This window comes from Phaenicophaeus curvirostris, chromosome 13 (genome assembly GCF_032191515.1).
Source record: "Phaenicophaeus curvirostris isolate KB17595 chromosome 13, BPBGC_Pcur_1.0, whole genome shotgun sequence".
Taxonomy (NCBI): domain Eukaryota; kingdom Metazoa; phylum Chordata; class Aves; order Cuculiformes; family Cuculidae; genus Phaenicophaeus; species Phaenicophaeus curvirostris.
Window position 1 is genome coordinate 4,334,085 of NC_091404.1, and position 24,431 is coordinate 4,358,515.

Here is a 24,431-nt window from a genome sequence, read left to right on the forward strand (position 1 = left end):
ATCCAGTAACTTTCTTGATACAATGTGGTTTAGCCTTATTTTCCTACTCACATAGGGTTCTTTGTCCTGTACGTAGACTCTGGTGCGAAGTTTAGCTCTTGCCACCCATGGCTCTTGATTTCTGCAGACTTGCTAGTACTTATTAGATGTACAAGCTCACTGCTAGGATTGTCAGCCCTGTGCCGTCACTGACAGGACTTTTTAAGTCAAAGCAAGCAGATCAGTTGTCAGCTATCTCATGACACAAAAGCTAGATTCTGCAGGCAATTAGAGAAGCGTTTTAGAAGCTGCTGGTGTTCCTTGTCCCTTGGCTGAAGTGGTTACTATGGATCTGTCTCACCTGCAGGCAAAGTGCATAGAGGTAGCATACGGCACGAACAGAGGATTTGGGGTTTGGAGCTGTGTGAATGTTATCCTGTCTCTTTCAAGAAAAGGTTTGTTTCTTTTAGAGGTGGAGAGACTTGTGGACTTCCCAGCTAAAATTGCTAAGCTTTGCAGCACTAGTTCCGAACTTGTAAGCTGAGGATGGAGGTAGGGAGATCGCTCACATACAGGCTGAACAAAGAAGTCTTGCTTATGTGGTGGTAACAGGTATGCATGCACCTTCAGAAACGGCGTGACCAGCAGGTCCAGGGAGGTTATTCTTCCTCTGTACTCGGCACTGGTGAGACCGCTCCTCGAATCCTGTGTTCAGTTCTGGGCCCCTCACCACAAGAAGGATGTTGAGGCTCTGGAGCGAGTCCAGAGAAGAGCAACGAAGCTGGGGAACGGCTGAGAGAGCTGGGGGTGTTTAGGCTGGAGAAGAGGAGGCTGAGGGGAGACCTCATTGCTCTCTCCAACTACTTGAAAGGAGGTTGTAGAGAGGAGGGAGCTGGGCTCTTCTCCCAAGTGACAGGGAGCAGAACGAGAGGGAATGGCTTCAAGCTCCACCAGGGGAGGTTCAGGCTGGACATTAGGAAAAATTATTTCACAGAAAGGGTTATTGGGCACTGGCAGAGGCTGCCCAGGGAGGGGGTTGAGTCACCTTCCCTGGAGGTGTTTAAGGCACGGGTGGATGAGGTGCTGAGGGGCATGGTTTAGTGTTTGATAGGAATGGTTGGACTCGATGATCCGGTGGATCTCTTCCAACCTGGTGATTCTATGATTCATGATCTTTTTCTGGAACATCACAGAGCTGGCCAGTGCCAGCAAGCATAGAGCGTTACAAAGGCTGAAGTACAACAAAGCGATCAAAGCAAGCCCAGAGTGCAAGCAGATCTGTGTAGCCCTTCTGCAGTGTTAACCTCTGCATACCAGCAGTATGTGTGTTCTTCCTTGTGTTTAAATAAAGTTCAACTGATTCAAGAAGGTGTTGCTGAAGCCTGGGCATCTCTGTCAAGGAAGTCTATGGGCATGGTCTGTTCTCACCGAGTTCCCGCTGTTGAGCGCTGTAACAGAGAGGCTGATTGGTGACTCAGTGCGGATGCTGTGCCCTTTGGTATGACTCAAACCAGCCATTTCCATGTTAATATGAGAGACCCAGGGTGAAAAGTGAAGGCTGAACCTAGTTCCACACATGCCTAGCAAGAAAGAGCAGGTTCTGAAGAACAGAAGCAGTTGAGAAAAACCAGCCGCAAGTTCTCAGTATGAAAATATTTGAAAGGCACAATAAGGAAGAAAGATTGTGTCTCAAAACAGAAAACTAGCTGTTACTGCTCCAGAGCTTAATGGGTCTGCTAGCATCCAAGCTTTTCATTATTTTTATTGATGCAGTAATAATTCACAGCTATAGTTAACGTGCTTTTGACATTGGCGGCTGCCTTCGAAATGAATTCCATCTAATTAAACTAAACAACAGAGAAATCAAAGACCACTTCAGTTAATTATTACATTTAATTTGGAATTTCTTTCCTCCCTCTCCACTGCCTTCCTCCCCAAATAATCTTAAATCCATGAGAAGGAGGTATGAGGCAAGACAAGGAGTTTGGGTGATGAATTGCGGAGACCTAATCAGTAGCATCTGGACTAGGGCTTGTGGGCTGCAGTGCCAGCTACTAGACATGTGACAGTGGCAAACGAGTCCGTCACTCCTTCCTCTGGGCCAGTATGAAGTCTGTTATTAATTCCTAGGAGAGCTTGTGGGGTGAGGCTGAGAACTGCATCGCAGCATGCACAAACATGTTGTGTTCGTAATTGAACATACAGGCACATGGAGAAGTTTGGTATATGCTGTTGTGTAAGATGCTTCCTAGGAAATGTTTTTATTAATTTGTCAGAATGATCTTAACACTTGCCTGCATTTTGCAGGCCCTGCAGTGTATTTTTGGTCAGGAGTGATGGGTGCATGGGGTTCAGCTGGGTGGGGGGCCTGTAATAAATTATTTGTAGAGAAAAAACATCCTGATTATATTCCTACACAAGAAAATTTTTTTGTCTCTATATCAATCTGTTGATTATGATGTTAAGTTTCAAAAAAGTATATTTTGCTACCTACCCAGCATGCATGAATGTACGCACTTGCTCACCAGTGTTTGCTTGTAAACCCCATTACAACAGTAGCTGCTCCCACACTTTTTCCTCTGGTCTGAATGACTTCTGAAACTCAGGAGGGGCTTTTGACATGTCTGTCTGGATTCACCGATACAAATGTGCAGGAGAGACTGCCTGGTGCAGTGGTTGCAGCACATTTTCCAGGGGAAGCAGCTTTGTATGGGGAAATGGAGCGTGACAACTTACAGGCTCCTCTGAAACAAAGCTTGGGGGCTTGTTTATCCTAGTTTTCTGGTGGCAATTAAGTTGGTGCTTAATTCATGACAGTGAGAAAGGTCTCGTGTGTTCCACTTAAGAATTCCTCAGGCAGACTGATGAGGAGTTAGAGCCAGTCTCTGAAGCACGAGGGCCATATCATTAGCTAGATGCTTGGAATTACCTCGCATTAGAAATAACAAAGGAAGTCACTGCCTAAGTGGCAATAAAGGAAGATGATGACCACACAGATTTTATTCTCAAGTGAGACCTTGCCACCTGTCTAGATTGTGATTGCTTTGCTATCACAAGCTCTGAAGTCTTTTCAGAAGCCACAGAGTCTTCTTGGTTGGTGTAATAACGGTGCCGAAAGCACAGCTTAATCCTCAAAATGGGGAGAAATGCAGCATCCTGGTTTGTGAGCATCAAGGTGTGTTTTGTGCAACATCAGACAGCTCTGGGCTGGCTCTAGATGCAGTCACTTGCTCCTCTCTGTGATTTTGTCTTATGACTGAATCTATCTTCTTTTTTTTTTTAAAAAAAAAGAATGTTATTGAATAGGAACACAACACCATCTCTCCCAAGCAAACAGCCCTCCCTTTTCAATGTCTGTTAGAAACATATTACCTCACCTAAACTTAATGAAACATCTCTCATCCACACACAGTAATAAATTACAGGAAATAGGGACATTATATTTACAAAGATGACATGAAAGGCTATAGATAGCATTATTATTAGCCTATATTAGGACATGTTGTCCTTGTTACTACTAAATCAGAACAGCAAATACAGAGACCAGATAAAATGCATTAAAAAGCTGGATAACTCTTCCCTCCCAGAATAAATCCTGGAAAATATTTGAAAAAGAATAGCCATAATAAAAGAAAGATTATCTTGAAAACAGAGCCTGCAAATTTCTAGCTAACCATGGACTTGGTTTCAGCATGTTTGGGCTCAAGGGAAATGTTTTCCAGAAAATGAAAAATATCTAGGGTGCAGTGATGTTCCAAGGCCCTTAGTATGGTTCAGAAATTTACTGGACTGGATTAAGTAAGTGCTTTAACAAAATTAATTTACAGACATAAAATGGCATGAAAATTTGTTAGGGTTTAGTCTTTGTTTTTACTGAAAGCAGCTTCCTCTGTCACAGAGTCCTGCTTAAAATGGTAAAAAAGAAAGGTGAAAAATGAACAAACAACATATTTCCAAATGGGGAAAAGCCCCATTTTCTGGCATAGATGAAGTAGTCTGGTTATCCAAACTTCAGGGGACAATTCAATTTACTCTTGTGTCAGCAATACTGGACTGGTACCTGAGTTGGTATCAGGGGGTCTCAGGAGACATTTAGCAAGCAGACAGGGAATCTGCATTCTGGAAAGACTTTCGCAGATGCACAACGTGCTGTGAACCAGGTTCTGGTGTCACATGTACCATTTTAGCAGCTTCATTAAGGTATTGATTCATAACAATTGCAAACTTTTGTCCCTTGCTTGTTTTAACTGGACAAGGGTCATCATTCAGCTGGCCCCAGGCTATGTAAGCGTATGATAAAGCCAAAATTAATTTGATAGTCGGTGATATCATAGAGATAATGTGACATAACACATAAGGTGTCACTACAACGAATGTCTCAACCATTCTTACACAGATGAGAAGTCATAACCAGGAGAGGGTGCAGTTGCTTATGGCACAACACTGGTCTTTCTCTAGACAGCTGTGGGCACTCACTAGCCCCTCTTGCTGCTGGATTCAGGAGTTCTTAGCTGAGTCAAGACAAAGGAATCCAGGGCAATGCAGACCTCAGGACTGCACTTCATTTAAATACAAGAGGTTCAAACACAAGGTAACTCTTTTAACAGCATCCCTTTGTGACTTGGAGAATCAACTCCGCACAGAGCGTGCTCTTCCTTCACTCTTTCAGCAAGTCCCTCATTTTATTTCCTGCACTGACATCGGAAAGGGAGGGTGGCTTAGAGGACAGAGTGCTCTGTTTGGAATAAGTTGCCATAGGCCATTTAAATGAGTATTTACAAAATCCTTTCCTTCTGAAGGCTTCTCTCTGGATTCCTCTTTTTGAATCCCCAACAAAAGAGAAGTTATTATGTAGCATCAAGCACAAATGATGATATCTTTTGACAATGTTTCTGGCTGTGCTGCCTTTCCTAAACACATGGCTGAACACAAGCAGCTCTGATGCAGTTCTGCCACTGTCAAATGCTCTAGGTTTCAGTTTAGCTCTGAAAACTAATCCCTTGGGTCTACCTCCTTTTTTTAAACACGTGGATAAGAAGCGAAATTAAAACTTGGAAGAATCTACAGCAGGTGTATCTGGATTAACTTATTTGCCTTAGTTTATTGGTTGCAGAGAAAAAAAGTTTGGTTATGAAAGTATCACAAATCTAATTTTTCACATTACTTCAGTAGTAATGCATTATGTCATACTATTTTTTTATTCAGAGTTACCTATTTCAGTGTTAATATGTACCATCTAGTAATCTTGCTACAAGGCACTGAATGGTACTAATTTTCTCTGTTCTACAGTGTCAGTCTGAGGGGAAGAGACTTTTTTTAGCTTTACAAGCATGGAAGTCACTGTGCAGATTTTAGACTAGAAGGAGCCTTTTGTTCAGCTGGATATTCTGGGACAGCTGTATTGAAATCACTGGAATGCTTCAACAAGAGCAGAGCTTGCTCAAAAGTACATCTAGAACCATGCGTGCTTTATGCCCGAGTTAACAAACTTGTTCATAAACAGTACAAAAGCCTTTAAAATACATTACTTTTTTCTTACCAGTTTGTGTCATTCATTGTATGTCATTAACCAAATTACATCATTTTAGTCAATGAATTGCTTTTTAGAGAAAAGATAAGATAGATACTGTCACCACTGACAGAAGCTGTCTCTCAAAGCATCTCTGATTAAGATATTCAGTTATTGAAAGCAGCACCACTGCATCATCTAAAATGAAAGCTTAAACTTGTAGAAGCATGTAATATTTTTCTAGGGTCCTGCGTAAGGAAACAAATGCCCGTGGGGTTCTGTCAATGAAAGAATTTGTTTATGGGTTTAGGCAAGGAGCAGGGTTCAATTGGTCATGCCAGTCACATTATGTGCTTTTCTCAAGACCCTTTTGCTGGTAATGTGGCTGATCTGCAGTCTAGCAACTCTGACTGTTTCTCTTATTCTCTATTTATAGAACTGCAGCTAGAAGTACCACAGGGCTGCGATCCTGAACAAAGTCACAGTCACTGCTAAAACTCCTTTGACCACTGAGCCTTTTACTAAATCGATGTAGTATAAAATCTTCCTTTTAGAATACCGGAAATTCACAGAATCATAGAATAGTTTGAATTGGAAAGGACCTTAAAGCCCATCCAGTTCCACCCCTGCCATGGGCAGGGACACCTCCCACTGGATCAGGGGCTCCAAGCCCCATCCAGCCTGGCCTTGAACACCTCCAGGGATGGGGCAGCCACAGCTTCCCTGGGCAACCTGGGCCAGAGCCTCAACACCCTCATAGTGAAGAAATTCCTCCTTATGCCCAGTCTAAACCTGCCCATCTCCAGTTTATAGCCCTTAACACAAGCTGGCTGTGCCTTTTACCAGGTTTGTGGATGGTATATGCACTTCCCCCATATAGGGCTGCATGCTGAAAACCAAACTACAAATAGGAAATCCAAGCTTCCATTTCTGTCTTACATTTGAAGTTTCCCAAAGAGGTTGCATGAGTTTGTTTGGTTTGATAAAACATTGTTTCGGGAGTTCAAAAGAATTTTATAACATAAAGTAGTACTAAAAGGTTATGCAAGCTGAAAATAATGCAGATTAATATATTTACATTTTGTCATGGTTATACTTGCAATTTATTACACTGGTCCAGGTAAGGTGCTAGTTTATGGAATGGAAATGACTTGAAAGTGTGACAATGGGCATGGTTTAGTATTTGATAGGAATGGTTAGACTCGATGATCCAAAGGGTCTTTTCCAACCTGGTGATTCTATGATTCTAATTCCACTTTGAACAGGTAGAAGTATTGTTAGCTGTTTTCAAGCGTAAATAGTGGCATTCTCAATGCCAGCCAAGATGAGTGTTTAATCAGTCTCTAACAAAACCAGCTTACAATTAGAGATTAACAAAGCTAAGAAAGTAAAGGATTTTGTGGTTAGACTTTGCTTTGCTTCCTAGATATTCTCTTTTCAGTTGAGGTCTGAAGCACTGAAGGGTTACCTGAGGAGGCTGCAGCTGTGAGCACCAGTAAAGGTGAACATGAAGGGAGACCTGAACAAGAAGGGAGATGTGTCTGCCAGGGTTACCAGACCATAATCAGGAGGATTGTCAATATAGAGTGGCAGAAAAGCATAAGACATAAAACCGTCTCTGAATGAATTAGAGAATTAGACAGAGACGGGCTCTGAGGAAAGAGTTCCAGATTTTGCACTTGACTGGCAACTTCCTTTGCTGCAGAACAGCTTTTTTTTTCACCTAGTTGTCCTTTTTTTATGCGCACAGATAGATGACAGATGCTGTGGAAACACTAAAGCTTGCTTTGAAACCTTCTGGTGTTCAAACCTGGATGTTAATGGTCTGTAAAAGGCAAAAGATGCATTCGTATAAAGATGCATTTGTATCAGCCTTTTAGTTTGGCTGAGGAGCACGCTTTTGAGGTTTATCTCCTTAACCTCCCCGTTCCCTGTGCTTTGGTTCACATTGCTGAGTGGTCTCAGAACACTTGAGCTGGATAGCTTGTACATGGCACTAAACCAGAGGATGTGCTCCAGGGGCACTCGTATACCAGACTTGGTTAAGTCCAAAGTAAAACTCCTGGAAGACCTACAATGAGGACATTTGGTCTTCACTCCCAGGTTTTTATTCTTTACTCTAGTTCTGCTCCTCTTACACTGTCCTAGTTATTAACATAAGCAGAGACTCCTGCTCTTCCCATCCAGATCTTCTTTCCAGCAGTGCACTATTTACTGGGAAGCTTGCTTTTCTGTTCTGAGGAGAGCTTAGCTATACTGAACGGTGCCTTTATGTGAGCTAATCCTCCATTTTCTTCTCCTCTGATGAATTAAGCTTGTTTCTCCCCTCACCTTTTTAAATAAAGGAGATTTTTCACTCACTGCAGTATTTTTCAGAGAAGCAGTGGTACAGGGGCAAGCAGCCTACCTTTATAAGAATTAAGTCTAGAAAGGTGCTAACACGCATTCAATCGTTTGTTGTTAATGGTAGCGTTAATTTCTTAAGTGAACATTACTGAGATGAAATACGGACAAGGCACGTGCTCCTGTGCGAGTAGTGACAATAAGGTTCTGAAGGACTCAGCTTAACAGCTTATGTCAGGTGATGAGGTTAATGGGAAAGAATTTGTTATTCAGGTCACTTAATGAAAATAACCTTGGAAGAGCCCTTGGGGTAGAATAATTTATTCCTCTCCCGTTTGCATGAGTGTAAGTTAACCCAAGACACAGAAGCTGATCTAAACATGAACTCAAGCTGTCAGAGCAGTGCAGGGGGAACATCAGCAATTACAATGCATTCCTGTAATCTCCGCTGCCCCTCCAGTGATAACGCACAGAACACGCCTTCAGAGCAAAGGCTTGTTTTGCATAGTCCCATCTTTAAAACATGACAGTTTAAGATGCAGGTTAGCAAAACATTGGGCGAGAAGACAACAAAAATATTCATCACAAGACATAATTTTTAGCTAGTACGTGGTCTTTGGATCAGCCTGGCATAGAAAAGAGAGGCCACAGCAGCCAATATCTGTACTATTCCTGTTCTGTGTTGTGGTCGTTTCTTTTGCTGCTCAGCTATAATCAGAAATGGGCTTCAGATCCTGTGATTTGGGGCCTTACTCTGATCTGCTCCCAGACCCCAGGGAGCCTCTGTGTCTCTGCACCATGATTTAGGTTCTTATCCCTTCATTAAAAGGGATTTTCTGCCCAGGAAAGCCTGCCTTCCATTCAGTGTCCGCCTGCGACCTGACAAAGTTGTGCTCCTTTTTTTGGGATGTGGGCTTGTGATATGAGCCAGAGTAAGGGATGGGAGATCATTTAATAAATCACAGAATCACTAGGTTGGAAAAGACCCACCGGATCATCGAGTCCAACCATTCCCATCAATCACTAAACCATGCCCCTCAGCACCTCATCCACCTGTCTTTAAACACCTCCAGGGAAATAATCCTGATTTGATCCCAAACCTTGGGACCACCACTGTGAGAGCACTAGGTCTAGATTTAGAAAACCTCAGGGGTAGATGGAAGCAGACAAGATTAGCACTATCCTCACCTGTAACGTTACTACCTCCTTAGCACTGTGCCCATTTCATATTCTGAGCAACATGAATATCTTGTCTGCGTAAAGCTCAAAATCCTTTTCACAGCCCTGGGTACAATAACTGCCATATAGAAAAACAAAATTAAACTTGACAGTAATAGGAGTGATAGAGGGGGAAAGCATTCTTCCTTTGAGGCAGAGGCTGCGAATACAGCAGCCAGTGACTGACTGTAAAAGGAGGGAAGAAAGATAAATGCAGTTATTCAACCATCAGGATTTTTTTTTAATAGAAGTGCTTCTAAGAGAGTGAAAAAAGAAGAACCTGCACCTTTCTCTTGTTATTTAACAAACTACCTAATGAGCTAATCACAGGAATGTCAAAGACCTTACAAAGAGAGGTACTTTCAGCTGTTTGTTACTAGATATCTGAAATTACATTAATTCAACCTTGCTAGGATACACCAAGCCTTCCATGTCCCGCAGCAAATCCTCACTCCCACTTTATCTTCTTTCCCATTCCATATTTATAGGATCCTTCCTGGCTGCCTCTGTAGGCTGCCAGAGATTTAACTTCTCATGTGCCACATCCAGGGTAGCAGACTTGTATTATTCGCTAAAATACCACTAGCCACCTGGTGAGCCCTGCTCTGGGAGATGATCCTGCATCTCAGTGTGGTGCTGGCCCTTGAGAGTGTATTGTGTGTTGTGAACAGGCTCTGCTCTGGTGTCAGTGGGGTTATGTAGAAGTTTATCAATCAACTCGGGAGGCTCTGCAAAGGGATCTGAACAGGCTGGACCGCTGGGCAGAGTCCAATGGCATGAGGTTTAACAAGGCCAAATGCCAGGTCCTGCACTTGGGGCACAACAACCCTATGCAGTGCTACAGACTAGGAAAAGTCTGTCTAGAAAGCTGCCTGGAGGAGAGGGACCTGGGGGTGTTGGTTGACAGCCGACTGAATATGAGCCAGCAGTGGCCCAGGTGGCCAAGAAGGCCAATGGCATCTTGGCTTGGATCAGAAACGGCGTGACCAGCAGGTCCAGGGAGGTTATCCTCCCTCTGTACTCGGCACTGGTGAGACCGCTCCTCGAATACTGTGTTCAGTTCTGGCCCCTCACCACAAGAAGGATGTTGAGGCTCTGGAGAGAGTCCAGAGAAGAGCAACAAAGCTGGTGAAAGGGCTGGAGAACAGGCCTTATGAGGAGCGGCTGAGAGAGCTGGGGGTGTTTAGCCTGGAGAAGAGGAGGCTGAGGGGTGACCTCATTGCTCTCTACAACTACCTGAAAGGACGTTGTAGAGAGGAGGGTGCTGGCCTCTTCTCCCAAGTGACAGGGGACAGGACAAGAGGGAATGGCCTCAAGCTCCGCCAGGGGAGGTTTAGGCTAGACGTTAGGAAAAAATTCTTTACAGAAAGGGTCATTGGGCACTGGAACAGGCTGCCCAGGGAGGTGGTTGAGTCACCTTCCCTGGAGGTGTTTAAGGCACGGGTGGACGAGGTGCTGAGGGATATGGTTTAGTGTTCGGTAGGAACGGTTGGACTCGGTGATCCGGTGGGTCTCTTCCAACCTGGTTATTCTGTGATTCTGTGATTCTGTGAATGGCTGGACTTGGTGATCTTGGACTTGGGTCTTTTCCAACCTTATGATTCTATAACCACAGCCCAGGAGTCTTTAGCTTTTTAGTGCTATAGGACACTTAGAATCATAGAATAACCAGGTTGGAAGAGACCCACTGGATCATCGAGTCCAACCATTGCTATCAAACACTAAACCATGCCCCTCAGCACCTCGTCCACCTGTCCCTTAAAACCCTCCAGGGAAGGTGACTCAACCCCCTCCCTGGGCAGCCTCTGCCAGTGCCCAATGACCCTTTCTGTGAAAAATTTTTTCCTAATGTCCAGCCTGAACCTCCCCTGGTGGAGCCTGAGGCCATTCCCTCTTGTTCTGTTCCCTGTCACTTGGGAGAGGAGGCCAGCAATCTCCTCTCCACAACCTCCTTTCAGGTGGTTGTAGAGAGCAATGAGGTCTCCCCTCACGCCCAGGGAACTTGGATTCAGCGGTTAGAGGTTCACTGTCTCACAACCATTCTTGGGGATGTCCTACAGAAAGATTTCTAACTTGTTACTTCACGCCACTTCATTGCTGCTTTACTTTTGGGTTTTTACAGACTGAGTAATGTTTCCTGTCATTAGGGCTCTGACAATAGCTTCTCTGAAACACTTTTGACGTTTGCAAGGGGAAGCAAGCCTACTGTTCACCAAAACCAGCAATCACCCCTTGAGCCGCAGGATGCCAGCTGCCAGGGCAGGAGCGGTGGGCACACGAAGTGCAGTGTGCTTGAGTAATGATTAACACACAACAAAGCAAGCTGCCTGCGTTGCAAATGGAAACACACTGTGTGCTTGGGATGTAAGAGCATTTTGGTCTAATTTTGCACTCTGCATATAGTAATAAGCCACAACAGGGTGTGCATTAAGCTCATCGTTTGAGAAGTGCAACAGCAGCTGAATAATGCACACCCTGGAGTGTCTTATTTGTAGTGGACTATGGCTCATTAATTTTACATTTAAATTTTTTCAAAACCATTAAAAAAAACCCACAAATGCATTCTGAGGGAAGTTACGTAATCTGTCCTGCCACTGAAAAGTATTTTCATTTAAAAACAGTAGGGAAAAAGTGAGGAAGAGCTTTGCTCAACTGCAGACCAGTGTTTGGTTTGTGTAGGTCCTGCTGTGTGCGGGTTCTCAGTCTGCTGATGCAGATATGTAACACAAATAATGATACTTATGGAAATCTATTCAATGCTTTCTCTTGTCTAGACTTTCCTTTCATTTTGTTTAATTGCCCGGGCCTTTCGTCTCCTTTTTCTGTACAGAAGTCTGCCTTTTGGTAAATGAACCAGTACCCATTTCAGAACAGATTCACATATAACGCATCCAGATGGGGTTGTGAGTGAATTTTAGACCAGATTTGGAACTGAATGGTCACAGGTTCGGGCTGGGGAGGCAGGCAGGAATGATCTGGGGGAAAATGTTTTTGCCAGAATTAGCAGTGTGTGTGCATATGGATACAACAGGATTTAATGAACAGAGGGTAATGGGTTTAAGATGGAGGAGGGGAGATTTAGATTAGATATTAGGAAGAAATATTTTCCTGTGAGAGTGAGGAGGCCCTGGCACAGGTCGCCCAGGGAAGCTGTGGCTGCCCCATCCCTGGAGGGGTTCAAGGCCAGGTTGGATGGGGCTTGGAGCCCCTGATCCAGTGGGAGGTGTCCCTGCCCATGGCAGGAGGGATTGGAACTGGGTGATCTTTGAGGTCCCTTTCAACCCAACACAATCTATGATTCTGCAATTTTTTTATCACTTCAAAAGTATGAAGGAGGGACATCTTATTTCTGCTGTTCCACATGAAATATGACTATGGTTTATCCCTTTATATAGGTTCCAAACTTGATGATGGACACTCAGTTTTCAGAATTCACTCCAGATATCACTCCAATAATGCTGGCGGCTCACACCAACAACTACGAAATCATCAAACTGCTTGTCCAAAGACGGGTAACAATTCCACGCCCACACCAGATCAGATGCAACTGTGTGGAATGTGTCTCCAGTTCGGAGGTGGACAGCCTGAGGCATTCCAGGTCAAGGCTGAACATCTACAAAGCCTTAGCCAGCCCTTCGTTGATTGCCTTATCAAGTGAGGACCCCATCTTGACGGCCTTCCGACTGGGCTGGGAGCTGAAGGAACTCAGCAAAGTGGAAAATGAGTTCAAGGCCGAATATGAAGAGCTTTCACAGCAGTGCAAGCGTTTTGCTAAGGACCTTTTGGATCAAGCACGGAGTTCTCGAGAACTGGAGATTATTCTCAACCACAGAGATGATCAAAGTGAAGAGCTGGATCCCCAAAAATGTCATGATTTGGCAAAGCTAAAGGTAGCAATAAAGTATCACCAGAAAGAGGTAAGAGTCATCTAAAAGCATAGGTGTGTGAAGGCTTCATGTATTGGGTAAAATGATTCATTTCTCTAGCTTCCACGTGTTTGTGCAGGGTTGCTAGCTGAGACCCAGCAGGGGTGAGTTTGTATTGAGTGGAGAACCATGTGCGTATGGCTTAGTCATAAACCAGGAGGTTCAGTGCACCTTGGTGACAGTGTGAATCTGGTGACAGTTGAGGGCAACAGGACTGGGACTTGTTGGCTTCTATGGCACCAATACCTTCTGCTTCAGTTGAATCCCATTTCATTGTAACCCGTCCCCCAGCAAAGAACAGCCTTCAGAGATTTCCAGGTTTGTTAGCTCTAAAAGCTTTTCCCAGCAGCTGTTTGATACAGGAACCAAAAGCTAGAAGTGGTTGCATGGCTCATGAAGGTCTTAACTGCAGGAAATAATATAATATACAATTCACTTCCTTCAGCCACCAAACGCTTCATAGCACCCGTTCAAGACTAAGTTATAAGGGCCAGAGAAGCACCAGCAGCAGAAGAGAGCAGGAGAGATTGAGAGCACTCTCACCATCCCAGGTGTCTGTGTTACCAGTGATTTTATTCGGTAAAAATGCTCGTGTGATGCTAGGAAGTAGATCATGTCATGTAAATACTTCTTCCTGTCTCAGACAGATTGATTCTTGCTCCTTTATTCATCAGAGTTTTAGGAACTGAGAAACAATTCCCAGAAATTCAGACTCCTGCCCATAGTACCAGAAAGGAAGGACATACTTCAGCGAAAGGGCACAGAGCCTTTCAGAAGCCCTACAAATCCAGAGATTTGTAAGTTGGTTCAATAAAGGCCACAACCCCAAGGAGAACGCTGACAACAGTTTCGTTAGTTGGCTCTGGATTTTCTTTCTCTGTCCAAACTTGGACAGAATTTAGTAGATGATATATTACTGTTGGCCAGTGATGTTCCAGGTTATCTGAAGGAGAGATTTAGCTTGCTGGTTGAGGAACTGAATTGCAAAGATTATTATAGAATCGTAGAATCATAGAATAGTTTGGGTTGGAAGGGACCTTAAAGCCCATCCAGTTCCACCCCCTGCCATGGGCAGGGACACCTCCCTCTGGATCAGGGGCTCCAAGCCCCATCCAACCTGGCCTTGAACACCTCCAGGGATGGGGCAGCCACAGCTTCCCTGGGCAACCTGGGCCAGGGCCTCCCCACTCTCATAGTGAAGAAATTTCTCCTTATGCCCAGTCTAAACCTGCCCCTCTCCAGTTTATCCCCATTGCCCCTTGTCCTATCACTCCAAGCCTTTGTGAACAGCCCCTCCCCAGCTTTCTTGCAGCCCCTTCAGGTACTGGAAGGTCACTCTAAGGTCTCCTCGGAGCCTTCTCTTCTCCTGGCTGAACAACCCCAACTCTCTCAGCCTGTCCTCGTATGGGAGGTGCTCCAGCCTTCACATCATCTTTGTAGCCTCCTCTGGACCTGTTCCAACAGCTCCAACATTACATTCTTCTATGCCAGTGGATGACAGGAGTGGTGGAAAAGCCTGCCATATTACCCTTTTCACTGTTTTCCCCACTTTTGACACTTCATTTTATGTATTGATCCAGCTGAGAACAGCCTGATGTGATACATTCTGCTTCCCTTAATGGCTTCTCATGTCATCTGATGCAAAATAATCAAGAAGTGAAAGGTGTGGATTTGCTTTTCTCCCCTTTAGTCTGTTGCACCTCCTGAGTACCAGCCCCTTGATTCAAGGAGCTAGAGCCTCAAGTTTTCTGCAGTCTCGCACTCGATTTCTTACTCCAGTGAAGTATCAGGCTCACAGGCCTTTGTGCCAGGTTGTGATTTTTGCTCTAACTGAGAGGTTACACCTCAAATGCTTTAGGGACACGAACAAGTAGTAGAGAATCAGTCTGGAGAAGGGTAATACAGTACATCAGGTCAGATGTTCCTTGAATCTCAGGGCCAGAAACTCTGCTTCTGTCTGTCTTTCTGTCCAGGGAGGTTCTTCTCCCTCTGGACTCGGCACTAGTGAGACCGCTCCTCGAATCCTGTGTTCAGTTCTGGGCCCCTCACCACAAGAAGGATGTTGAGGCTCTGGAGCGAGTCCAGAGAAGAGCAACAAAGTTGGTGAGGGGGCTGGAGAACAGGCCTTATGAGGAACAACTGAGAGAGCTGGGGGTGTTTAGCCTGGAGAAGAGGAGGCTGAGGGGAGACCTCATTGCTCTCTCCAACTACCTGAAAGGAGGTTGTGGAGAGGAGGGAGCTGGGCTCTTCTCCCAAGTGACAGGGCACAGGACAAGAGGGAATGGCCTCAAGCTCCGCCAGGGGAGGTTTAAGCTGAACATAAGGAAAAAATTCTTCACAGAAAGGGTCATTGGGCACTGGCAGAGGCTGCTCAGGGAGGGGGTTGAGTCACCTTCCCTGGAGGGTTTTAAGGGACAGGTGGATGAGGTGCTAAGGGGCATGGTTTAGTGTTTGATAGGAATGGTTGGACTCGATGATCCGATGGGTCTTTTCCAAGCTGGTGATTCTATGGTACTATGATTCTTTTACTGGCCTGATAGCCACTGACGCTGCATCCACATAGGTGCTCCAGCAGCCAGGACACTGCTGTGTGCAGATCACTGCTGATTTCAGTGTCTTGTTGCGGTTCAGGCTCACTAGTGACAGGCAAGCACAAATCTGCTGCTACCCTTATGTTGTGTTCACATTAAGAAACTGCAAGTCTGAAGGAGTTCACTGTGTTTGAAATGTAGTCTTGAACAGTTCTGAAACTCTTTTATTTTAAAGGAACAAATTTTTAATCTTTGCTTGCTTGCTTGGCAGTTTTTATCTGGGTTTTTTTTAGGCATATTTGACTGAATTCCAAGCATATGGACAAATTCCATGTTTTGTGACATACTCATGACAGTTCCAGCATATAAATGATAGCAGATATACTCTGTGCTGCTAGCTAAAGTCAGTACTGTTTCCAGGTAGAATACTGATGAATGCCTTTGGGAAGCCAGCGTTGCTGAACCCCCTCATCCTATCTGGCTGTTCACAAATACCCATTGCATCCTGCAGGATGGCGTTTGTATGCGACAAAATATCACAGAGGTTTTCTTGCCATGATAATTAGTCCAATACAAAACACCAAACAAGATATAAACGTTGTTGCCAGCTTCTGAAAGAAATGAGTAGGAACGTTTGTCAGGGAGAGTCTGAGAAATGCCTCTTAATCATGATTGAAGAGTATGAGACTGAGATAATTTTTGTTAGAAACCAGTTCTGTTTCGTTAAAGACAGCTCTGCAGAGAGAAACCGCAGACTTTTAAAAAGTAGATCATCTTGTTCCGCTGAAGCTTTTTATGTCTTAATGTTAAATGGGATTGGATTGGATGGAGAAGCTTTTTATATCTTAACATTGACAAAGTTACAAGTCAAAGCTCTAGTAGCGTAAGATGAAAATTCAAAGTGTACTTCAGTTATTGTCTGGGGCTGCAAATTGTTACTGCAATTGTTAGTTCTTTATACTGACCATAAAAACTGTGTAATCTCACATTGATTTTAGACTAATTGCTAAGCAAATTTCCTGCAACTTTTTTCTTTTTGAGTGAAATAAACCTCAGGGTTTTTTTTTCCCAAATTATGAAATTATTCCATTTCAGCTTAATCAGGCAGATACATTCAACTTCAAGATTCTTTCTAGAGAGTTGCTAAGAGGGAGTTGGTAGAGAGATCATTGCCTTTGGATGGAGGGGCAGTATTCTGTGTTTTGGGTAGGGAGTAGATTTTAAAGTTACTTTTTCTTTGTAAGGGATCTGGGAGTTCAAGATTGTTCTTCATCAGACACATTATTCAGACTTCTTCTCTCCAAGGCATTTCAGATGAAGCCGTTGTACCTTTCCCCCACCCCATCACACTCCCATAGTGAAAAGTAGGTGCTGATTTGTTCCAGGTACAAAAAAGTAACAGCTTTCAAATTTCTAGTGGGGGTTGTTGATCTCCAGCAGTGAACATACAGGACTGAAAAAAATCCTGGTGGGAAAAGCTAGACATCTGTGGGCAGTTCTTGCTCCAAACTAGGTCCTTGGAGGAAAGCTTTTTAAAGCTAGTTAGGCTGCTAAACAAGCAGGTAAGTAGGCAGTAGGTTTTTGAACAGAGTATAACCTGGTTAAGTGCTTAAATCCTGTTGCAGATCAGACACTTACCTGGCTGAGGCATTTTGAAATTCCCCTGCTGAATTGGCTGCACCTTTGGGCACTTGGAGAAATATCTGATCTTGCATGTTAAGTTTTAGCAAGCGATTGGTAGTCAGCCTCACTACAGACACAAATCCCTGTCCCTGCACTGAATCCATTAAACACAGTATGCACAACTGCATCTTTTGGTTTGGCCTGAGTGCCTCAGTCTTCACATTGAGCAACCTGGATGAGGGCTGGATAAGTGAGGGGAACCGCTTCCTTGCAGGAATCACAAAGGCTCCACTTCAGTCTGTATCCCCAGGCAGATCCCACCAGTGTATTTCTGCCTCATGACACAGAAATGGGTTGGATCTTCAACAAAAAATCTTGAGAGGTGAAAGTTTTCATTTCTCCCAAACATTACACGTCTTAAGTATTTTAGAAGCTCACAAATGTGTCATTTATGAGGAAGAAGACCTTTTTCCTTTGGAGGAGGGCCAAAACAACAGAGAAGTTTCTTGCTTTTCCTGTTTGTTTGTTTGTTTTAATAAGCCCATACATCCTAGAAGGTAAATTACTGTTTACGCAGAAGGAGAAAATTCAGTTATACCCCAAAAACGAAAACGTGCCCTAAGTTAGCTTTGTAGCATATTTTATGGTAGTAAATGTTGTCCACGCTGTGCAATGCTCACAAGCTCCCTCTCACCTCAAGTGTAGAATGGTTGTGTCCACTGTTTCAAATTGCAAAAGGGCCCTGATCCTTTCTCTAGATAAGAAAGATTGAATAGTTGTGATCACTGTTTGCATCGCAGTCACAAAATATTAGATAAAAATGAGGCCAGCTCTAGCACACTGCAAAATGTGACAAGTGAGATCCAGCACAGACGGCTTTGTCCAAGTCCATTTTCTAAAGAAACCATTTTTATAGGATCATAGGAGTTTGTGGCTTTTCATAAATGCTCTGTAGTATATGGCATTTGTCTTCATATGATTACTTTTCAAGTTCTTTTATTCATGACTAACTTTAGAAGAAGAAAGGCTCTGAAGACTTAATATGAAAAGGCATAGCTCAGCTGTTGAGGCTCAATCTTCACTATGTTGTTTTGGCTCTAGATTAGCTCTGCATTTGTTAATTTGTTTGCATTTCTAAGAAAAGATGGGGAAAACTCATCTCTTAGGACCCTGCCAGTCATGTAAAGCACAGTTGTATGTACAGTGTACTATCGCTGTATTAGAGAATCAGAGCATAGGCTGAATGCACGTACATTTTACATCCTTTAAGGCTTTTTTCATTGCCTTAATAATGTAAAGCAACCATTGTGTAGCAGTGAATCAGGTCTTAAAGGGCAGATTTCTGCTTGTGTATAACATTCTGCTAAGCCACAAGAATAGCAATATACATTCAGCCTATTCCTGCTTTCCTGCTCTCCATCACAGGTCCTTCACATCTTCAAGATGAAATGAAACATCACAGTAGGAGGTTTTTAGTGCTTTGCATTTTTCTAGTACTGATAGTTGCAGATGGCTGTGCAGGGTATGTCTGTAAAGAAACACACACAGTGCAAGGCACTCAGAATAAAGTGTATGTTGCCTGTGACTATATTGCTTAGCATTTTTACTGAATTAGATCACAGGAGTACATGAAATTCCCTCTCAGAAGCCTTAACCTTAGTCTCTCTTACTCACTGTACTCTAAATCAATGAAAGGAAGGGAGAGAAGTAGAATTGTTTGCTTTTCTAATTTAAAAACAGTGCTCTTTGCTGTTTTCAGGATGAAGCTTCGAAAGTTTTAGTTCTTTTTTTTCTGAGACATTTATATAGACAGGTGCCTCCTGAGATACAGAACTGGAGTGAGTGAATAATCATTCCTGCCATGCCACATATTTTTCAGCTGTGTCTTGACTCATGTCAACTTTGTGGCTGCAGTTAGAAGCATAGCATCGTTCTCCAGGGAGTATGCATAAACCTGGCAAATTTACAAGGGCTCTCCAGTTAGTATATAAAAAGAGCTTTTAAAAATATCAGAGATGCATGAAAAATGAAGTGAGAGGTCTGCAAAAATCAAAGCTCATCTACTGCACCTTGTTTACCTGTTTTGAAAGCCATTCCAGTATCTGGATGGATAGCCAGGGATATTTCTTTCTTGCAGGCAATGCTAAATTGTTCCCCCATGGTTTTGTCTGTTTCCTTGCCACAGTGCCTGGAGGTATAATGATACAGGGCTGAATATTTGTATTGTGCTCTTTAAAGGCACAATAAAAAGCTGGCTTTTTGGTGAGCCTGCAGAGCTCAGAAGGTTAGTAAACAGGCTGTTACTTTTAGGTTTCTAGGATGAAATCATACCGTGTCACAAAAAGATGTTTATTAGGACTAGAAGAGGGAAACAGAACTGCTCCTTGTGGAAGCTTTTCCCCTTTCTAGTGACCTGGAACACGCGTATCCCTTAGGGTATTAGACAGTGTGGGTGGTGTGGATACGCTCCATCCGGATCTGTCCCACACCACAAACCTGAATGTAGGTTTAAGGATTCCTAAAGCACTGAATGTCCAGCTGTCACCTTTCATTTTGCAGCAGCGTTCGTTCATTCACCATTGTGTGCAGCAGAGTTCCCATCCTGATGTGTGAACAGTGGCGTGTGCTAAATGAAGCTGTTTTTTCTCAAACATCATCCCAGCAGGCAGGTCACCACGTTGCAAAATCTTCCATGCATGTGATAATAACTGAGCTGTCATCAACAGTCTCAGTAGCAGGACTTCAGGGTGGCAAGCGGAGAGACTTACCTGCGTTTGCACTTTTAAAACAATCTCTCCTGCTGATCAGTTTGTGCAGTTTCCAGATCAGTTTGTTCAGTTTGGGAAATCAGAATGGAAATTTATCCCATACAGCTGCATGTGTTACAAAAATTAGGACAAGCGGCATTTAAGTGTAACCTTTCTCCATGCATGGAAGAAGAAGGAATATTCAGAGTGGTTCATCAGTTTGACAAAGTAGACTTGAATGTTTATTTGGGGGCACAGTATTATTTGGTATATTATTCACGTAACAATGTTCTAACTCGGTGAAGGTTAGCCACATATTGCAGCTGTCACAGAACAGAACTTCGGAAAACTGTCTTCTGACAGCAAAATCATCTGTGACTAATCTCTGAAAAAACAACATAAGACCGGTAATTCAGTCAAAGACAAGGACTCTGATGGTGTCAGTGTACTATGTAGCTGGCAGTAAGTGTCTGGATCGTTCTTTAACTCATTTTTGGTTCCTCTCACTTAACTGATCTCTTGAACAAAGACAGGAAATATGTTAAAAGCTAAAGGGATTGCCAGTGTTTTAAGAACATTCAAGAATGATTTAGTGAGTTTGTCAGTTCCCTTAACTTCATGTATCCTATCAGTCTTCTTGCCAGCAAAAGAAGAGGCTCGGGAAGCCAAAGGTAAAGTACAGGACATGATTGATTTGCTTTCTATTGACAACAGAAACTGCAAAGGAGAAGTCATCTTGTATATTGTATAAGCCAAGTGTTCACTCTTACCACATCTGAGGGTCAAGAGTGCCTTTCAGAATCAGCTTTACATCAGTAGTCAAGAGCATATCATGTTATTTGATACTTCACGTTGAATGACATCCTGAAATGAGAAACAGTGGAAAAAATACTGCTAGATTCTCCCTTTTGGATATAGAAGTGGTCATTGTTATTGATCTGATTTCTGTGAATTTCAGCTTTCTTCCTGTCACTCTCTGAAAAGCGTTATGAAACTCTGTAGAGAAAAGAACTGAGATCCCACTCCTCTTAAACCACTTATGTATTCATCAGATCCATCATCGTCCCAATGAGCCGTTTAGGTGTCTCATGATTGAGAGCACAGTAACCTTAGAGCTCTTCACTCCAAAAGAAGTGAGATGGGTAGATGGGTTAATCATATCCCCCCCAGCTGAGTTCTTGTGCAGAATGGAATTCAAAAGCTCTGACTGCACTTTTTGTGTTCTTATTCTTTCTCTATGAACCCCAGCTGAGTGAGTAAACACCCTTCACCACTGCATGTGTCTTCCTCACCCTACAAAGGTGATATTATTCAGAGGCACAGGTAGCCTTTAGAAGTTCCCAAGGAAGTGAGAAGTGTTTATGGTACACTGGCCTGTTCTTTCATGGCTATTGGAGTAAATTTACTCATTCAGGAGAAAGTAAGGTAGAAGAAAAGAAACCAAAACTAAATAGTTTCAGCATAGATATTTCTCAGGTCAGAAAGAAAGCAAATGAAAAATATTTATAGAAACTTTTATTAAATCGATGAGGGTAAAACAGGTGTTTAATGTGTTTAATACTTCTGAATGACTTTGAAAATTCTCATGTTTGCTTGATTTATCACTTATTTAATGTAAATGTCAGAAATTCACTAGGGAGAATAAAACCAGCCTTTTACTTAAAAGTCAATACCTTCACCATTTCAGCTAAAGCCTCTGAGGGCTCCTGGTATTCATTTGTAAGGTCTGGAACTCTTGAAGTGGTGCCTGCAAGAGGGCTTAGTAAACTCTGCAAGATTTTGTCTCTTAACAGTTTTTAACCTCTGTTTTCTTCACTGTTCCTGTAGGATGTGTCCAATATCTGCTTTTCAGCTCTTGGAGACCAGTTAGCGTGTTGAAAATTAAGTTGATTGTCTTAGGTATATGGCTCCTACACGCACTTTCTTGTACTGCAGCACGCTGCCTTTGGAAACCCAGTCTATGCCCCTTTAATTGCTGTAGCAGAACTGTATCCTGGAATGTTTGCTGAAATACTTCCTACAGGAGTTTATTTATCAACTGTAGTCTGCTAAAATAAATGCTGAAAAGTTTTGCTTGCGTCTGGACTCTTGCTGAGGGTCTGACCCAGATGACCCGTGTTCTGGGGGGTGGTTTGCCTCCAGAAGCAACATTTAGCAGCTTGTCTTTATTTGACACAGAATTTATGCCTGCACTTAAATTCAGCTGACATAGGCCATCAATACAAACCTATAGCAAAACACACCTTTAAGCACTCTGAGTAGAGATGCGTTTAATTTCAAGCTTAAATACTTTTTTAATTGCTTCTTCCATGCGTAGGTACCTTGGATTTGCAAGCTTCCACCTTTGACTTAGAATATGCAGGACATTTTCGTTTAAATATTTAAACAAATCCAACATAAAACTGTGGAAACTATGAATTTTGATGGAACTGTAGGAAGCTTTCAGAGGTTATTGAGTCTTGCCGTTTGCCAGCGTTCGCATCACTGGTGCAATTGCTACTGCTTAAGCCGAGTTCATCTCTGCTACCACCAAGAGACGTGTTATGGATAGGAGACCTTTAGTTAAGACCCGTGTGTCATCATCACTTAAAATATTTTAAGAACAGATTAGACAAAATTCTGTATAACTTGAAGCCATATGTTCATCTGTGGAGGATCTGGAGTTTGTTTCATTCACCAGCAGAGGGATTGAGCAATGTGCGTAGCACCTGGTTTTCCTGAAGGGCTTCTCCAGCTCAGCTAGTGATCTCTTTAATGGCAGGAGTGGCTGCTGTGTGGATTTGCATCTGTGCTTCACTGTTAGTGGTAACAGGCCTGTGAGTAGCAGCTGTGTTTTCAGTAGGATATTCACCCTATATTTGTCTGAGAAAAAGGTATTATCTCTTGGAAGTGCCTGATGAGGAATGTTGAGTTGTAGTCCCTTTTCCCAGAGTTTTACACCCTCCCCTCCAACTTCTTTGTCTCATTTCTTCCTTTTTTTTTTTTCCTGTTGCAGAAAGTACTTCAGTAACAGGATGAACAACCATTGGGTGTTTACCCTCTGCAGCTCACACTTAAGCAGCAGAATGTAAATAACTTTGCAGTCATCAACAAGGTCAAACTTTAAAAAGAAATGTGCTACAAAAGAGGGTTTTCTTATTCATCTCACTGTTTGCAACACTGCAAACTTGAGGAGGCTGGTGTTTCTTATGTAGAATATCTGGTCTCATAGGGCTTGCTGCAGCAGACGTCAAATTAGGCCACGGATAGTTTCTCTCTTCTGCCTTGTGCTAGTTCAGAAATGTGGCTCTGAGTATTGCCTACTGGAATTTCCCTTAAGAGCAATCAAACCGATACAACAACCACACTTCCTTTCTTGCTCAGAAGATCCTCTCCTTGGTATGAAAGGGAGGCAGGGCAGTTTGTCTGCTGCACTGTTGTGCTACTTGATTCTTAGCAGAAGCATCTGCAGGATTTAAGAGTGCAAAAGGAAGATGAATTTTAAAAGTTCGTGTCTTTGTATGCCGTTTTGTGTTCCTGAAGTTGGAGTAAAGAGGATCTCTTCATTGCACAGTGTGATCCACGTGCCTCTTGACATTGTGCCAAGCGTTACTGCATATTTGGGCTGTTGGACAAAGCCAGCTTATTGCATTAAGCTTTGTGGGTTAAGATTAAAATCTGGCGTCAACTGATAAACCCAAGCCCATGGTAGGACTGGCAGTGTAGGAGTTTCCTGTATCTTCACGGGAGGAAAGAAATTCTAGCCAAATTGTTCTGAAAACTGAAGTACAAAAGGCTGTGCTCTCCCCAGTCCATCTGCAGCTGCTTGGTGTGTGTGCAGTAGGTGTTCTGTGCCTGGGCAGGTCACCCCTGCTAGTGACCTGGGATGAAGAGGAGCATAGACCTGCTGCTCCCAGCCCTGCCTGGCCACGCTGCGCTCACCAGCACTTGGGAAAGATGTGTGTCTTCAGAAACACCTTCCTCCAATCTGCCGGAGGGATGGTGCAAGGCAGGTCTGCAGGGTGGGGAGTGGAGAATGGCGATGGCGTTTGTCCTTTCCATGACAGAATTGTATTGACAGGACATCTACATTCATAGAATCACAGAATCACCAGGTTGGAAGAGACCCACCAGATTATCGAGTCCAACCATTCCTATCACACACTAAACCATGTCCCTCAGCACCTCGTCCACCCGTCCCTTAAACACCTCCAGGGAAGGTGACTCAACCCCCTCCCTGGGCAGCCTCTGCCAGTGCCCAATAACCCTTTCCGTGAAATATTTTTTCCTAATGTCCAGCCTGAACCTTCCCTGGTGGAGCTTGAGGCCATTCCCTCTTGTCCTGTCCCCTGTCACTTGGGAGAAGAGCCCAGCTCCCTCCTCTCCACAACCTCCTTTCAGGTAGTTGTAGAGAGCAATGAGGTCTCCCCTCAGCCTCCTCTCCTCCAGGCTAAACACCCCCAGCTCTCTCAGCCGCTCCTCATAAGGCCGGTTCTCCAGCCCCTTCACCAGCTTTGTTGCTCTCCTCTGGACTCACTCCAGAGCCTCAACATCCTTCTTGTGGTGAGGGGCAAAT

The 24,431-nt window shown here is 43.5% G+C and overlaps 2 protein-coding genes across 2 annotated transcripts in view; one reads left to right on the top strand and one right to left on the bottom strand.

Annotated features, from left to right (window-relative positions):
* Positions 1-24,431, bottom strand: part of ATRX (ATRX chromatin remodeler) — a 478,294-nt gene that overhangs the window by 343,093 nt on the left and 110,770 nt on the right. The window lies entirely within an intron of this gene.
* TRPC5 (transient receptor potential cation channel subfamily C member 5) overlaps positions 1-24,431 on the top strand; it is a 101,787-nt gene that overhangs the window by 35,553 nt on the left and 41,803 nt on the right. Inside the window, exon 3 of the mRNA XM_069867796.1 lies at positions 12,445-12,966. Coding sequence (XP_069723897.1) covers positions 12,445-12,966 — 522 coding nt within the window. The remainder of the gene's footprint in view (positions 1-12,444; positions 12,967-24,431) is intronic.